The sequence below is a fragment of the Schistocerca gregaria genome, chromosome 4 (assembly GCF_023897955.1).
Source record: "Schistocerca gregaria isolate iqSchGreg1 chromosome 4, iqSchGreg1.2, whole genome shotgun sequence".
Taxonomy (NCBI): Eukaryota; Metazoa; Arthropoda; class Insecta; order Orthoptera; family Acrididae; genus Schistocerca; species Schistocerca gregaria.
In genome coordinates this window covers 258,890,769-258,908,184 of record NC_064923.1, presented here as the reverse complement: position 1 = coordinate 258,908,184, position 17,416 = coordinate 258,890,769, and the positions used below count along the sequence as shown (strand labels likewise).

Sequence of the window (17,416 nt, the reverse complement as noted above, 5' to 3'; positions counted from 1 at the left end):
AATCGGACTCCAGGTATCATTCATAAAGACTGAGATAATGGTAGCTGATCCAGCAGCAATGAACCACATAACAGTAACTAACATGGAAGTAAAAATGGTGAAAGAACTTAAATACCTAGGACAAATTATAACATACAACTTGGACAAGATACCTGTGTGGCAATAAAGAATTAACAAAATGATATAAGCTCAGAAATTAAAATACAAAATAAAATACCTATTACTCAAAACTAAATTAACACATTGCAAGACTGTGGTTCGACAAGACATGACTTACAGAAGCAAAACTCTTTTCAAAGTCACTCTGAAAAACAGAACCGACAAAATCCTAAAACTAGAGAAGAATATTTACAACATGCAGAAATAAGAAATAGCAAAAAGATGCACAATGGCAAAGAGCACCAAATGAAGTGGTGTACAGTGAACTAGCGCCCAATGCAGACACTACATGGAAGAAAAGAATTTTTGTTCACGTTATGTGTACATTAGAAATCAGATTACCAAAAAAAAAGTTATACAGAAACTTTAGAACATGAAGCAACAAGTAGGATGATTAAAGGCAATTGGGGAGGATATTAAAGAGCTAGAATTAACTCAGGACTTATTGCAAAACAAAATGGAAAATGTAAAGAAAATAAAAAACATAAAAATAAGATTGAAACCAAAAATAGACAAATGGCATACAATAGAAATAACATCTGAAGAGGAACGACGAAAAACGATCAGAATGAGAAAAGGCACTGTGTAATTTGGAAAAAAAAATTACTGAAGATGATTAACAGCAAATGATTAACTGAAGTGGTCCAATGAGTCTATAAAAGCATGGTGTGTGTGTGTGTGTGTGTGTGTGTGTGTGTGTGTGTGTGTGTGTGTGTGTGTGTGTGTGTGTGGGCGGCGGGAGGGGGGGGGGGGGGGGAGGGGGCTTTCCTCCTGCTTCATCTCCACTTCACATACTAGGCAAATTGCCTGTTACAGTACTCCACCTCTTATATGGTGTTCCTCTATTTCTTCTTCCAGTGCATTTATAATTGAGAGACTTTACTGAAAATCTTGCTCCACCCATACAGTCTGCTTGTTACTTTCCTCTTCTTCTATTTTTCTTTATTTTTTTCATTTAGGTTATATATTCCTAAATCTTTCCTTATGTCTTCATATCTTTTTCGATCTTCCCTTTAACACCCTTCCACTCTCGTTGTTGTTGTCTTCAGTCCTGAGACTGGTTTGATGCAGCTCTCCATGCTACTCTATCCTGTGCAAGCTTTTTCATCTCCCAGTACCTACTGCAACCTACATCCTTCTGAATCTGCTTAGTGTTTTCATCTCTTGGTCTCCCTCTACAATTTTTACCCTCCATGCTGCCCTCCAATGCTAAATTTGTGATCCCTTGATGCCTCAGAACATGCCCTACCAACCGATCCCTTCTTCTTGTCAAGTTGTGCCACAAACTCCTCTTCTCCCCGATTCTATTCAATACCTCCTCATTAATTAAGTGATCTACCCATCTAATCTTCAGCAATCTTCTGTAGCACAACATTTCGAAAGCTTCTATTCTCTTCTTGTCCAAACTATTTATCGTCCATGTTTCACTTCCATACATGGCTACACTCCATACAAATACTTTCACAAACAACTTCCTGACACTTAAATCTATACTCGATGTTAACAAATTTCTCTTCTTCAGAAACGCTTTCCTTGCCATTGACAGTCTACATTTTATATCCTCTCTACTTCGACCATCATCAGTTATTTTGCTCCCCGAATAGCAAAACTCCTTTACTACTTTAAGTGTCTCATTTCCTAATCTAGTTCCCTCAGCATCACCTGACTTAATTTGACTACATTCCATTATCCTTGTTTTGCTTTTGTTGATGTTCACCTTATATCCTTCTTTCAAGACACTGTCCATTCCGTTCAACTGCTCTTCCAAGTCCTTTGCTGTCTCTGACAGAATTGCAATGTCATCAGCGAACCTCAAAGTTTTTATTTCTTCTCCATGGATTTTAATACCCACTCTGAATTTTTCTTTTGTTTCATTTACTGCTTGCTCAATATACAGATTGAATAGCATCGGGGAGAGGCTACAACCCTGTCTCACTTCCTTCGCAATTGCTACTTCCCTTTCATGCCCCTCGACTCTTATAACTGCCATCTAGATTTTCCATTCGTCCGTAAATAATTCGCGTTAGTATTTTGCAGCTGTGACTTATTAAACTGATAGTTCCGTAATTTTCACATCTGTCAACACCTGCTTTCTTTGGGATTGGAATTATTATATTCTTCTTGAAGTCTGAGGGTATTTCGCCTGTCTCATATCTTGCTCACCAGATGGTAGAGTTTTGTCAGGACTGGCTCCCCCAAGGTCGTCAGTAGTTCCAATGGAATGTTGTGTTCTCCGGGGGCCTTGTTTCGACTCAGGTCTTTCAGTGCTCTCTCAAACTCTTCACGCAGTATCGTATCTCCAGTTTCATCTTCATCTACATCCTCTTCCATTTCCATAATATTGTCCTCAAGTACATTGCCCTTGTATAGACCCTCTATATACTCCTTCCACCTTTCTGCTTTCCCTTCTTTGCTTAGGACTGGGTATCCTTCTGAGCTCTTGATATTCGTACAAGTGGCTCTCTTTTCTCCAGGGGTCTCTTTCATTTTCCTGTAGGCAGTATCTATCTTACTCCTAGTGAGATAACCCTCTAAATCCTTAAATTTGTCCTCTAGCCATCCCTGCTTAGCCATTTTGCACTTCCTGTCAATCTCATTTTTAAGACGTCTGTATTCCTTTTTGCTGCTTCATTTACTGCGTTTTTATATTTTCTCCTTTCATCATATAAATTCAATATTTCTTCTGTTACCCAAGGATTTCTACTAGCCCTCGTCTTTTTACCTACTTGATCCTCTGCTGCCTTCATTACTTCATCCCTCAGAGCTACCCATTCTTCTTCTACTGCATTTCTTTCCCCTATTCCTGTCAATTGTTCGCTTATACTCTCCCTGAAACTCTGTACAACCTCTTCTTTAGTCAGTTTATCCAGATCCCATCTCCTTTTTGCAGTTTCTTCAGTTTTAATCTACAGCTCATAACCAATAGTGTGTGGTCTGAGTCCACATCTGCCCCTGGAAATGTCTTACAATTTAAAATCTGGTTCCTAAATCTCTGTCTTACCATTATATAATCTATACGATACCTTCTAGTATATCCAGGCTTCTTCCTTGTACACAACCTTCTTTCATGATTCTTGAACCAAGTGTTAGCTATGATTAAGTTATGCTTCCTCTTTCATTTCTCTCCCCCAATCCTTATTCACCCACTACGTTTCCTTCTCTCCCTTTTCCTACTCTCGAATTCCAGTCACCCATGACTATTAAATTTTCATCCCCCTTCACTACCTGAATAATTTCTTTTATCTCATCATACATTTCATCAATTTCTTCATCATCTGCAGAGCTAGTTGGCATATAAACTTGCACTACTGTAGCAGGCATGGGCTTCGTGTCTATCTTGGCCACAATAATGCGTTCACTATGCTGTTTGTAGTAGCTCACCCATACTCCTCTTTTTTAATTCATTATTAAAGCTACTCCTGCATTACCCCTATTTGATTTTGTATTTATAACCCTGTATTCACCTGACCAAAAGTCTTGATCCTCCTGCCACCGAACTTCACTAATTCCCACTATATCCAACTTTAACCTATTCATTTCCCTTTTTAAATTTTCTAACCTACCTGCCCGATTAAGGGATCTGACATTCCATGCTCCGATCCGTAGAACGCCAGTTTTGTTTCTCATGATAAAGACTTCCTCTTGAGTAGTCCCCGCCCGGAGATCCGAATGGGGGACTATTTTACCTCCGGAATATTTTACCCAAGAGGAAGCCATCATCATTTATCCATACAGTAAAGCTTCATGCCCTCGGGGAAAATTACGGCTGCAGTTTCCCCTTGCTTTCAGCCATTCGCAGTACCAGCACAGCAAGGCCATTTTGGTTAGTGTTGCAAGGCCAGATTAGTCAATCATCCAGACTGTTGCCCCTGCAACTACTGAAAAGGCTGCTGCCCCTCTTCAGGAACCACACGTTTGTCTGGCCTCTCAACAGATACCCCTCCGTTGTGGTTGCACCTACGGCACGGCCATCTTTATCACTGAGGCACGCAAGCCTCCCCACCAACGGCAAGGTTCATGGTCCACTCTCCTTAGAAATCTCATTTCTTGAGTCTGTATTCTACTTTCTTGGTGTCTGATTGTTGCCCATGCTTCGCTCCCATTAGTGAGAGTTGATACTGCTATTATGTTATAAAACTATAGCTATATTTATTTCCTGGCTTTATTGCACAAACTTTTCAGGATGGTTCCAAAAATGGAAGTGAATTTATATAATGTTTGGCCCATATCGCAGTTATATTCATAACTGATGTCACATCCTAGATATTTAAAATGTTGTGTGGGGATCTCTTTTTTAGTCATGACATCGTACATCAAAATTTCTTTTTGATTTTTATTTCTTATACTTTCCTGTAAATAACGTATTAACAGCGAATGTATTTTTATCTGCTGCACAAGCAACTCATGTTATTAGAGAAGGAGAAGAAGGGGGAAAAAAAAGTTTTATTTTAATTCTGCATGATTCTCTGTAGAAGAAAGTGTTGATAGCAAATGTATTTTGCGTTTGCTTCAGCATTTGTTGTAGAAGAATTTATTAAAAGTGAACATATCATTGTCTCCTAAATGCACATACAGCTGCATTGTTCAACAGTAAAACAACAGTTTTATACTATTATTGTTCACTGATTGTTTTTTTGTTCAATAATGTCTTAACAGAATGTATAATTGTTTCATGTGCTGCAAGTATACCAAGCATAGTTCACAAACCGTGTTACACTTTCACTGAGAGCAGTTATACCTTTAGTGCATCATCCAAAACAACCAATAAGAGCACACATCAACAGTTCGCAGCGCACCCAGCTAAAATGGCCACTGTAAACTGAACAGATAATAACTGCATTGCCTGGAGGTATACAAACATCATAAATGATGATCACTAGGGTTGTTTGCACTTGCATGGATATTGCTTCCAATGCAGTACAGAGAGGACTCCATTAACTGAGGACATCTGTGTTCTCTGCATCACAGTTCTAATACAATGCACAGTAACCTCGAAAGTTGGTGAATGGTTATCAGTGAAGTGTGTTTCATGGAGAGCAATACAGATTGCAGAACAAAAGCAAAATAGTAGCTGCAGTTATGACAGATGACACGAACATCCATTGCAGTTCCATTGAATTTTCACATGGAGGGTGTCTAGGGTAGGCATGAAGGGGCCAGGAGGATGGGGCATACCCCAGGACCACTGTGTCACTATTAGGGGAAGAGCATCAACAAATTACAAACTACGGTTCGAAGTCTGGCGCATGAGGAGGATTTGATGTCTTCAGGATCACCAGAGCAGCCTTCTCCTGTGATATCCTCTTTCTCTCATTCACAAGTTTTAGCAGCCAGCAATCTTGTAACATCTTACACACAGTTTGTGCAGTAGTGGAAGAACAGCTAGCAACCCTCTACTATCAGTCAATGGCTGCCCAGAAGATGGCTGGTGTTGGGCCACTGGACAATAGATTTCCAGGGAGAGGGAAACCATAGGGGGCCCTGCCACTGGTACATATTGGGGGAGAAGTGTGCATCTCTGCCCAAACGCAAGGAGTATTTCCTGATGATTATGCACAGGAGCCACAACAAGCTTAGGTCTATCATCCCCATGGTCAAATTTATTTGTGTAACTACTGGAAGTCAACGATGAGGAAGCAAGTACGCCAGGCAGTGTCAACAGACTGGTCACAGTACTGGCAAAGCTAGTATGATTGAGCTTGGATGCAAATGATATTTTTTCCAAGCCTCAAAAAACAAGATGCAATCAAAGACCTCCACTTCCTGGATTTTGCATTCCTTGATTAGGATAACACACTGTGGGGATTGAAAAGAGACAAAGATGGGTGGTAGCAGACAAGGTGAATTTTCATGAAGTGGCCTTCCACAGTCTCCACAAATTGAGAAATATGTACACCTGAAAGACATCTGCCCAAAGTGCTTGTATTTAAAGCATTGCATTGACAACACAAAACAGCTTGACATTTTAGTGGTAAACCAAGATTTTGACCTTCTATGGAAACAAATTCTCCTCAAAAGCGAAGATGGCAAGCTGCCATCAGCTATCCTGTCTGGCAGGTCTCATCTTTCCACGTGTTTGCGTAGTAGTTCTCTCATCCTGTAATGAATCAAGCCTGTTCAGAACTTTTGCACTGCTAACTGAAATGTTCGATTCCTTATAAATTTTGGCCAGACTTGGGTTATCATCTTACTATAATTTCTCACCTTCTGAACCATCTGATAGCCTAAAAACTATTTTTCTGTCAATTTATTTTTATTATTTATATCAACATATATCATAGTATCGATGTTAGTAATCACAACTGTCAACTTAAATGATGTAAAAACAAATCTGCAGTAAATACAATATCATTGTGCTTCAGTTTTAATGTAAATAAAATTCGTCTTCATTTACCAGTTTTATAATTTAGTTATTTTACAAGATAAAATAAAGCTTCTATTTTTCTATATTGTCAAATTTTGTAACTCTTGCTATTAATCATTAAGCTTACTAGATCCTCAGTTAAAAACTGATTTAGCAAAAACAATATATGAATTAGACCTGAAAAATAATTTCAATTGAGACTCAAGTTTGTATTAATGTGGACTTTTTTCAAATGTTCTGGAACCGGAATTTGAAATAGACATAGAATTTTTTGGTGCCAAGTACATCAAAGTTGGTGTTGTATAAGAAAGTAACAAAGTGGGATTATAATTTGTAGAGTTCGGTACTGGTTTGTCTCAGACCAGTTATGTTCTCTGTATGGCACAAGCAAGTTGCACAATGTACTTTTGAAAAAAAATTAATTATGTGATTATAAAATGTGTTACACGAACATTCAAATAAAGGAAGAAAATGGTTAACTGCAACATAATGTTCCAGCGATTTGTCACTTAAAGGAATCCGGACAAACTCTTTTGAATATGTTATACCGGAGGAAGAGGAGCAGACCTGACAGAGACCGATTTTGCAAAGTAAGTGCCATTTATCTGCAAATATAATGTGCATTCTCTCACAACATTGTCTAATCTATGAGATATTTCATAGAACTAACTAAACTAAACTTCATCCGAATAGAGCCTCTGAAGACCCAACAGTACTGACTGACCACTGTGTCATCCTCTGCCAATAGATGTCACTGGATGCGGGTATGGAAGGGCATGTGGTCAGCACACTGCTCTCTCGGCTGTTGTCAGTTTTTATGACCGGAGCCACTACTTTCTCTATCACATAGCTTCTTAAACTGTCTCACAAGAGCTGAGTGCACAACACTTGCCAACGGCACTCTGAAGACCAGATGGTCACACATCCAAACGCCAGACAAGCCTGACAGTGCTTAACTTTGGTGATCTGACACGAACCAGAGTTACCACTGCGGCAAAACCATTGACAGCTTGTAGAAAATAAGAACAAATATTTGAATTCTCCAGATATAAGGAGTTTAAAGTGACGATTGCACTATAGTCTCAGCAAGGATTGCATTATAGTCTCATCAGACATTAATCCATGTTGAGGTTCTTATGGGGTGTTGGAAACAACTACATAACCAAACTGTTTACAAGAAAACTAAGACTGGATCGAATTTGCCACCTTAAGATGGAAGCACTTCACAATTTACTCAGTGAAGATAGTTTGCCAATAACATTTTCAATATTGGGTACAAAGAATATTGGTTTGGTAGAGAGAAAGGTTCCTCCACGCGTGAGGGAGCAAACCAGGAACTGAAGGGAGCAAGTTTCTTCAAGTGGCCCATTTTGTTTTCCTCTCATGGTGTAGCAACAGACAGAAAGTTCCTATCTCTCTGAAGAGATTACTGGAGCCTTGCGGCCTGATGACTGATCACTCCACGTGACCAAACTCTGCCACAATACCGCCTCCTCTGAGCGAGAGGTCTTCCAATAGATGCCATGCAGCCAGAGCAAATGTCATCTTGTCCCTGAGACACACAGGGACTTAATCCTTGGTAATCATATGAAAGTTACAACTCAGCGTGATCTCTGATGTCAGATGGCTATCACTGTCAGGTACCCGACAATCCCTACGTGGACTGGCTGCCATGCTGAGTATTGTGAGGCCTTCCCCACACTTCCTGTATTTTTTTAAGGTCAATGGTCAAACCTATACGTGGGGAATAAATGGAAGTTAATGTGTGGTGTAAAATAAATGGAACAAAGTGGGGAAAGCCATAATGGACAGCCTATGAGTGATCTAGATTGTCAATATGGAATTTTTCCAAGAGAATAAGCCTCTGAAGAGACATACAGTATCTCCACTACCTGTTTGCCTTCTGTGTCACATCAAATTCTGCAACTCTGCACAGAACAATGAAATGCTTTTCTTAGGAGATGTATGACACCATAATGAAGGGAAAATGACAGCAGAGCCTGCAGTTCCCTTAGTCGAAGAAAGATAGTATTTGCATGTCTCTTTTTTAATTTTCATCTAATTTGTTTACCTTTTATAAAGCAACTGCCACAGTCTTGTGTAACTGAATTTGGGTCTGCCTTCTCACTTACCCTTTGGTGAAGAGAGAATTTCTGCATAAAACTGGCAAATAAGGAAGCATCTAGGTAACAGACAGACCACCCAACTTACCTTACACCATGGTTGTTACACTCTTATTCTTACATAACACCATCACATTCCCCAGATAAAGGAAGGAAGATAGATTAGTGTATAACAACCTGTTAACAACATCATTACAGGCAAAGCTCAAGCTCTGCTAGAGCAAAGCTGAGAAGGAAAGCAGCATGTCGTTTTCAAAAAGAGCACCTGAGCATTCACCTTATTCATTTTAGTGAAACCATGATAAAGTTGAATCATGGTGGAGGTCTGGACTGCACTTCGTCCAAATGTGAGTTCCTTTTCTTAACCACAGTGGCATATCACTCAATGCTTTATACGAAGAATAGATACCATGCCCAACAAAATAGAAATGAAAGGGAGAAAACGATTGGCGGGCTCACTTGCTGCCAGACAGTAGTTCTAAATTCAAGATCTGCAGCTGTGAATGTCTTTTTGATCACACAAAATGGCACAAAACTGCAATGTAACAGGAGGAAGAAGGGAGAGAAAATTTGTACTGCTATGGTTGTTTCAACAGAAATCTAAAAAAGGTGCATGACTTCAGAACGATATTCACTACCAACATCAGCTTTCAACACTATGTGCTAGTATACTGACACTGCTGAGGAAACGTTGTTCTTTCTTAATGTTGCTGCGATTATGATCATGTACAGAGGTAATCCACTTCCCAGAATTCTAAACTAATTACTACAGTTTCATTTACAAGCATGCCGATGCACTGAACACAGAGTCATCTGCCAGAAAATGTTGACTACGTTGGCTGTGCCGAGAAAGGTGTTAGCAGCAACTGTGGCTACTCAGTTTGTATCAAAATGGGTACTCTTGTCAGCTACTGCACCTAGCGTCTCCTCAGGGTGAACAATTTTTTTTAGAGCTGCCAGCAAAATGGGCCCAAAAACATTTACATATGTTTAACGCCTCGAGTGATCTTGTTCTCCTGCCATGCCAACAGATTAGGCACCTACGAGTTCTTCAAATATATCAAAAAACTTCATTGAACTTTTAAAACTAAGTTTGCTGGAAGTCTGATAAGTGGAAAACAGGGTGGAAACAATGAAAAACATGTAATTTCATTTTTGGAGAAAAATCTGAACATCCACTGATTTCTGTCTCACATACAAGTGATAACATGTATGTATGAAAATCTTAAGAAAAGTTAAATTGCATTTTTTTGTGTTGGTGTTTAATATAATGTCAAAAAAGACCAGATTTACGAGACTTTTCTGTTTCTGAAATGCATATACATTAACAGAGATTTCACAGTGTTGGGAGACCTCTGCAGCAACTTCCAAGCGGATCTCAATGACTTAGCTTTCTCATCCTTAATAGTGATCTATTTCAGTATTCCTACACAGGTCAGCAACATAACAATCTTTCAAAGTAGAATCATATTATAATTTTTGGGTGAAAAATTGAAGGCATTTTTCACTGAGGATTCAAAACTTGCCAGGAATTACATGGACATAAAAAGATATGACCCTTTTCAAACTGCTGTAAAGCACTGTAGGACTAATTCTGCTGGAATCTGCATCCATGCTGGTCACAATTGTCAAGGAAAATTCTAAATTCACGATGAAGATACTCACATTCATGGTTTTCTGAACAGAAATTCATCTGCTATTTTTTACACGAGACAGAAGCCTCAAGGAAAACCTGTCTGATCTGTAAACAATTTGCTTACAAACCCATGAGACTATAAAAAAATACAAGGTGGCACAGAGAATTCAGAAAATTTGAAACTACTAGAAAAAATTAAAAACATTAAAAACTCCATTTGAGGTTCTGTGTGTGTGGTATTTTTTTTTTTTTTTTTTTTTTTTTTTTGTGCCTATCTACCGGCGCTTTCCCACTTGATAAGTCTTGGAATCTTTGTTTTTAATATATTTTTCCCATGTGGAAGTTTCTTTCTATTTTATTTACATCATCATATATTAAAAACAAAGATTCCAAGACTTACCAAGCGGGAAAGCGCCGATAGATAGCCACAATAAATAAAACGCACAAACACACACACAGAATTTCGAGCTTTCGCAACCGGCGGCTGCTTCGTCAGGAAAGAGGGAAGGAAAAAGAAAGATGAAAGGATGTGGGTTTTAAAGGAGAGGGTAAGGAGTCATTCCAATCCCGGGAGTGGAAAGACTTACCTTAGGGGGGAAAAAGGATAGGTATATATATAGGTATATGCGCGCACACACACACACACACACACACACACACACACACACACACACACACACACACACACACCCATCCAAACATACACAAGCAGACATATTTAAAGGCAAAAAGTATATATATAACAAGCAGGAAAGTGCCGGTAGACAGGCACAATAAATAAAACACACAAACACACACACACACACACACAGAATTTCTAGCTTTCGCAACCGACGGTTGCTTCTTCAGGAAAGATCACGTTAAAGGGTGGGGAAATTCAAGAAAAATTAGAAAATCATTTTTCGAAAAAAGTTTCGAAAGAAAAAAAGGTTTCAAAAGAAAAAAAGGTTTCAAAAGAAAAAAAGGTTTCAAAAGAAAAAAAGGTTTCAAAAGAAAAAAGGTTTCAAAAGAAAAAAAGGTTTCAAAAGAAAAAAAGGTTTCGAAAGAAAAAAAGGTTTCGAAAGAAAAAAAGGTTTCGAAAAAATAATTTCCGAAAAAATAAAATTCGAAAAAAATTTTCGAATAAAATCTCGACAAATGTGTGTGTAAATGTATTCAAAGGACTGGTTGTGGACTGGCAGGTTATGAGAATGAGGCTAACAATTGTTTGATGAAGAAATAATAACGTGTAAACCTGTGGGAAGCTGCTGAAAAATGATCGGTTATGTGGGTAAAACGGGAATGGAAATAAAACGAAAGTTGTTGGAAATAACTGAGATGGTTGTTTAATGGGTGAAAGGAACTGAAGCTGTGAAATAGTATTCACGAGTTTACACGAAATGTTTGTAAACTTGGAACAGTGGATTTTATAGCAGCGGTTATGTTGAAAGCGTTAAAAAATTTTTAGGTTATGGTTTGGAAGTAAATTACGTATTATTGAGTATAATTAGGCAGGATAAAATGTAGGGTAGATTCGGAAAAAGGGAAGATTAATACAAAATGAAACTACTTGTACAAACGAGAAGAGAAAGTAAGATGACAGAGAAGATTTCGAAACGCAACAGAGACAATAACAAACGTAATTGTTGGGTTCAAATTAATGATGATGTAAATAAAATAGAAAGAAACTTCCACATGGGAAAAATATATTAAAAACAAAGATTCCAAGACTTACCAAGCGGGAAAGCGCCGGCAGACAGGCACAATGAACAAAACACACAAACACACACACAGAATTACTAGCTTTCGCAACCGATGGTTGCTTCTTCAGGAAGGAGAGGGAAAGACGAAAGGATGTGGGTTTTAAGGGAGAGGGTAAGGAGTCATTCCAATCCCGGGAGCGGAAAGACTTCCCTTAGAGGGAAAAAAGGACAGGTGTACACTCGCGCGCGCGCACACACACACACACACACACACACACACACACACACACACACACACACACACATATCCATCTGCACATACACAGGCACAAGCAGTGCGGATGTTTTTCGAATTTTTCTTGAATTTCCCCACCCTTTAATGTGATCTGGAGACAACATAACTACCTAACCTTTGCACCCATTGTTGTTCACCAACCTAAGTTCGGCACAAGGCTGCTTGTGTCTGTGTATGTACGGATGGGTATGGGTGTGTGTGTGTGTGTGTGTGTGTGTGTGTGTGTGTGCGCGCGAGCACGTGCGCGAGTGTACACCTGTCCTTTTTTCCCCCTAAGGTAAGTCTTTCCGCTTCCGGGATTGGAATGACTCCTTACCCTCTCCCTTAAAACCCACTTCCTTGCGTCTTTCTCTCTCCTTCCCTCTTTCCTGAAGAAGCAACCGTCAGTTGCGAAAGCTAGAAATTCTGTGTGTGTGTTTGTGTGTTTTATTTATTGTGCCTGTCTACCGGCGCTTTCCTGCTTGGTATATATATATAACAAAGATTCCAAGACTTACCAAGCGGGAAAGCGCCGGCAGACAGGCACATGAACAAAACACACAAGGCCTTTAAATATGTCTGCTTGTGTCTGTGTATGTGCGGATGGATGTGTGTGTGTGTGTGTGTGTGTGTGTGTGTGTGTGTGTGTGTGTGTGCGCGCGCGCGAGTGTACATCTGTCCTTTTTTTCCCCTAAGGGAAGTCTTTCCGCTCCCGGGATTGGAATGACCCTTACCCTCTCCCTTAAAACCCACATCCTTTCGTCTTTCCCTCTCCTTCCTGAAGAAGCAACCATCGGTTGCGAAAGCTAGTAATTCTGTGTGTGTGTTTGTGTGTTTTGTTCATGTGCCTGTCTGCCGGCGCTTTCCCGCTTGGTAAGTCTTGGAATCTTTGTTTTTAATATATTTTTCCCATGTGGAAGTTTCTTTCTATTATATATATATGTTTATTAGAGTATTGTGTAAAAAGCTGAAGTACACTGGTCAAGAACTTTGAGATTTCTGGTTACAATGTTAAACATCAACTTGTTTCTATGTACTAGTATAGATAAGCTCCAATAATGGTTCAAATGGCTCTGAGCACTATGGGACTCAACTGCTGGGGTTATCAGTCCCCTAGAACTCAGAACTACTTAAACCTCACTAACCTAAGGACATCACACACACCCATGCCCGAGGCAGGATTCTAACCTGCGACCGTAGCAGCAGCGCGGCTCCGGACTGGAGCGCCTAGAACCGCACAGCCACCATGGCCGGCGCTCCAATAATGAGACAAATTACAATCAGCACTGCACAGCATTAACAGATTTGTTCTTTATCATAATGAATTGTACATGTATATTGCAACATTTAAGGTAGGAACATTATGGCACATACAGAACTGTGCACATGTTCCCATATAAATCTGTAGATTGGAAAGGAAGACTGCAACCAAGACTAGTGAACCACACATCTACTCCAGCACCGAGTACACACGTAAGTTCAAAACTGAAGATAAATTTTCCCTTCCTCTCTGAACTGTAGAGCTTTCTTCAAAACTTTGACCTTTACAAACGCTACCATGAAATTGGATATTACCTATCAATGACACGGAACGCTTCTTCTGTCCCAAGCGTACATAATGCATTAACAGCTGCATATGTGGTTGCAAGATGTGCATACTGCCCTGGACCACCGCCAAACCCTCCATCGGGACACTGACATCTGCAATATGATAATACTGGCTTATATACTGTACAATAGTGAAATAAAACAACATATCTACTTTAAATGTTGTTAGTTTTCATACCACCTTGCAAGGAACTGTGCAATACTAGAGATAAAATCTGGCTCTAGAGTTAACTCCAGAAGTTCAAGAGAGTGCAAAATCCAATAACAGAGCCATGGTCTGCTGGAATCCAGACACTGCAATACAAGAAAACTCTTGATGCATTCACATAATAAACAATTAGTTTTTTGTGAAAATGCAGAGAAAACAATCTCAAATATTACTTGATTTTACAGGAATAACACAGAATTCTTTCATTGATGAAAATCTCAAACAGAATAATCATAGCTTATGAAAATCTCAAACAGAATAACCACAGCTTCAAAGCATTTACCATCAAACACTGCAGTTTACTTTATTTGTTTTCACATACTTCAAGCTGCTCGAAGCGCAGAAATGTTAAGGATCAGTACATAAAAATAATAATAATGTGGAATGTTATTTTAATAGCAACAATCCTAATATAAATCTGCCATCAGTTTTCACAGAACTGCTCTAGGTAAGCATCAAGTCAGTTCCTTGATTCTTCCTTTCAAAAAAATTATGTACCACAAACTCTTAACACCCTGACATCTAAATTAAAAACATACACAAGTCCCAGTAAAAGGATAGCTAAGTTAGCTTATAACAATGCACCGGTCAGATGATCTGGCACTGATAATGCAGTGGACTAGTGTGGACAACTGTTATGGGGGTGGGGCATACAATGCATTATATGAGCAGACCCACTGACAAAAGTGTTTACAACTGGACAACAGCAGGCCAATCTTAGCAGTTCTAACATGAGTTCAACAGTCGCCTTGTGCCTCATGCCACTTCTTTGAGCTCCTTGTTGTCAGCTGTCTGCTCATGCTGTGTGTTGTGTACATTCCCATGCACGTCTCCACCCTGTTTCGGATTTTCTGCTTCCCTGCAGATTGACTTGCAAAGCGAGTTTCCATTTCCCCCTGCAGGGTTCTGTTCCCCGGCTTATTATCAAGACACCATTAAGCCATATAAGGGACCGATGACCGTAGCAGTCTGGTCCCTTTAACCCCCACAAACCAACCAACCATTAAGCCTTACAGAACCTTGTGCTAACAGTGTTGTCATGCCTGTGCAGATAAAGTGGCGCAACAAAGGATGTTCTTAGACATGTGATGCTTCACTTTTTTACTTTCCTTTTCATACTGTTAATTTTGGTTCATTGTGGACCCACTATCTCTACAATGCACCTGCAGAAGAAGAAGAAGAAGAAGAAGAAGAAGAAGCAGTAGTACTATGAACAGATTTGGATGCTGCTAAACCAGAATATGGAATTGCTTTGCGCCCACACCATGCAGGTGGTGGACCAGGCACCTGCTGTGCAGTTTTCTTTTCTGTCTCCTGACATCACTTGCCTGTTTTAATGAGACTGCAGAAAGGTAGTAAAATTACCTGTTCTTGTTCTTGCGGCTCTGCCAGCTAAGGTGTATTGTCAATCCAGCTGAAAAAGGCATCTTGCTATTGCCCAGCAGTAAGGCGTTAGACGAAGGTCTGCAAAATTTAAAGCTCTCCACTGATCCCAAGAAGTGCCCCTTTGAAAAGCTGTGTGTGTTGGTTATGCAGTATTTCAGATATCAAATCCATTAGGTGGCAGTGCCGTTGCAGTTCAACCAGTACAAGTGCCTCAGGCAGTGGTATGAGGCCTGGATCACCTTGCAGGGTCCCTCGTGCAAGTGCCGTTTTAAGTGACCCCAAATGTGCTACCTCACGTCCTCACATGCAGACTCACTAATTTGCAATGTGATCATCTGGTTACCACCCTATCCTGTGGTCTAAACTAGGGCATTTATCTTGACTAAACCCTCTTTAGCTCATGTTGGTCAAATTGCGAAATCTCATGATCTTATAGCAGCAGGTGGTACAATGAGGAGTGTATGGTAAACCAGCCCCAGGGCCCCATGCTGTTTCCCAGATATTCTTCCCACTTCTACATTGGTGCAAAATATTTTTGGGTTAACCTTTTTTTCTCTTTTTGGCTTTCAAGTAGCTGAAGTTCATTTGGTAAAGCCTCTTAAGTTTTGGCCTTATTATTATGGTCATACGACCAGTTATCTGAGAATACCTTAGACTGGGAAGAATATTTCGAGGTACATGTCAGTGGTGCCTAAATTTCATTCCCCCCACCCCTCCTTTACGCATTCCATCTCTATGCACACCAAGGTAAATGCCAAATTGCAATACTGGTAGGATCAGGGCAATGTTTCTCCTATATCATCTAGTCAGTGAGCCACCTCTTTGGTGGTCATTCAGAAGCCCAGCAGCACCATGTGGTAAACACAGTCAACATACAATGTACCCAATTCTGGGGCCACAGGAATTGTTGGTAATGTTGTCGAGCGGCCACTATTTTTCACACACTGAACTGCAATTGCAATTGGATGCAACTTCACTAACTTTCTTGGTACTTTGCTCTTGACCAGTTGGAATCTTGTCTGTGACAAATTTATTAACAGTATTTAGAGCAGGTGATTCAGAACATTCTTTGTTCCATAAACTACCTTGATGACATCTGGGTTATGGGCTCTACCCAAGAGAAGCATTTATGAAACCTGCTTGAAGGGGCATCTTTCGGGACACATGCTCAGCAAATAAGGTCTCATCCCTATGGACAACCACATCAAAGCCATTGTCCAAGACCATGGAGGGGCTCCACACTCTCTCTCCCCCCCCCCCCCCCCCTCTCTCTCTCTCTCTCTCTCTCTCTCTCTCTCTCTCTCTCTCTCTCTCTCTCTCTCTCTCTCTCCCCTCCCCTTTTTTTCTTTGCAAAATTTCATATTATGCCAAGTTCATTCCCCAGATCGTCCACATCTGCCATCCTCTTAACTAACTTTGACAAAAGGATGTTAAATTTGTCTGGTCTATGGGTTGTCAACAATCTTTTCAGTCCCTCACGCACTGTCTGTGCTCTGCTCCCTGACTGGCTTCTTTTATGCCAGGTCAATCATCAACCATCGACGGTGATGTGCCCCAGTATGGTACTCGTATAGTTCTGCCCAATTGGAATACTGGTGGTAGTGAACAGCAAATCACTTTTGCATCAAAGATACTTTCTGCAGCACAATGTAATTTTCCACAAATGGACAAAAGGCACTGGCTATTGTTTTTGGAATTAAAACAGCTCATATTTTCCTGTATGGTACAAGGTTCCTCCTCATTACCGAAGACAAGCCGCTGGTTTCCATATTTGGCCCTCGTTCCAAGCAACCAGATAGGACTGTCCACAGATTGTAGAGGTAGGCCCTCTTCCTCAGTAATTAATGCTACGACATTTGTTAATGCTCCACCACCCAGCATTCAAATGTTGATGCACAACTGCAGCTGCCGTTGGAGCACAACCCCTAGTCTGATCGGCAAAAGGCTCTCGTCTGCACATAGGATGATGGATGATG

General features: G+C 40.1%; 1 protein-coding gene across 1 annotated transcript in view; it reads right to left on the bottom strand.

Annotated features, from left to right (window-relative positions):
• LOC126266676 (protein farnesyltransferase subunit beta) overlaps positions 1 to 17,416 on the bottom strand; it is an 85,908-nt gene that overhangs the window by 36,491 nt on the left and 32,001 nt on the right. Inside the window, exons 3-4 of the mRNA XM_049971098.1 lie at positions 14,028 to 14,140; positions 13,814 to 13,939 (exon numbers count right to left, since the gene is read on the bottom strand). Of these exons, the coding sequence (XP_049827055.1) occupies positions 13,814 to 13,939; positions 14,028 to 14,140 (239 nt within the window). The remainder of the gene's footprint in view (positions 1 to 13,813; positions 13,940 to 14,027; positions 14,141 to 17,416) is intronic.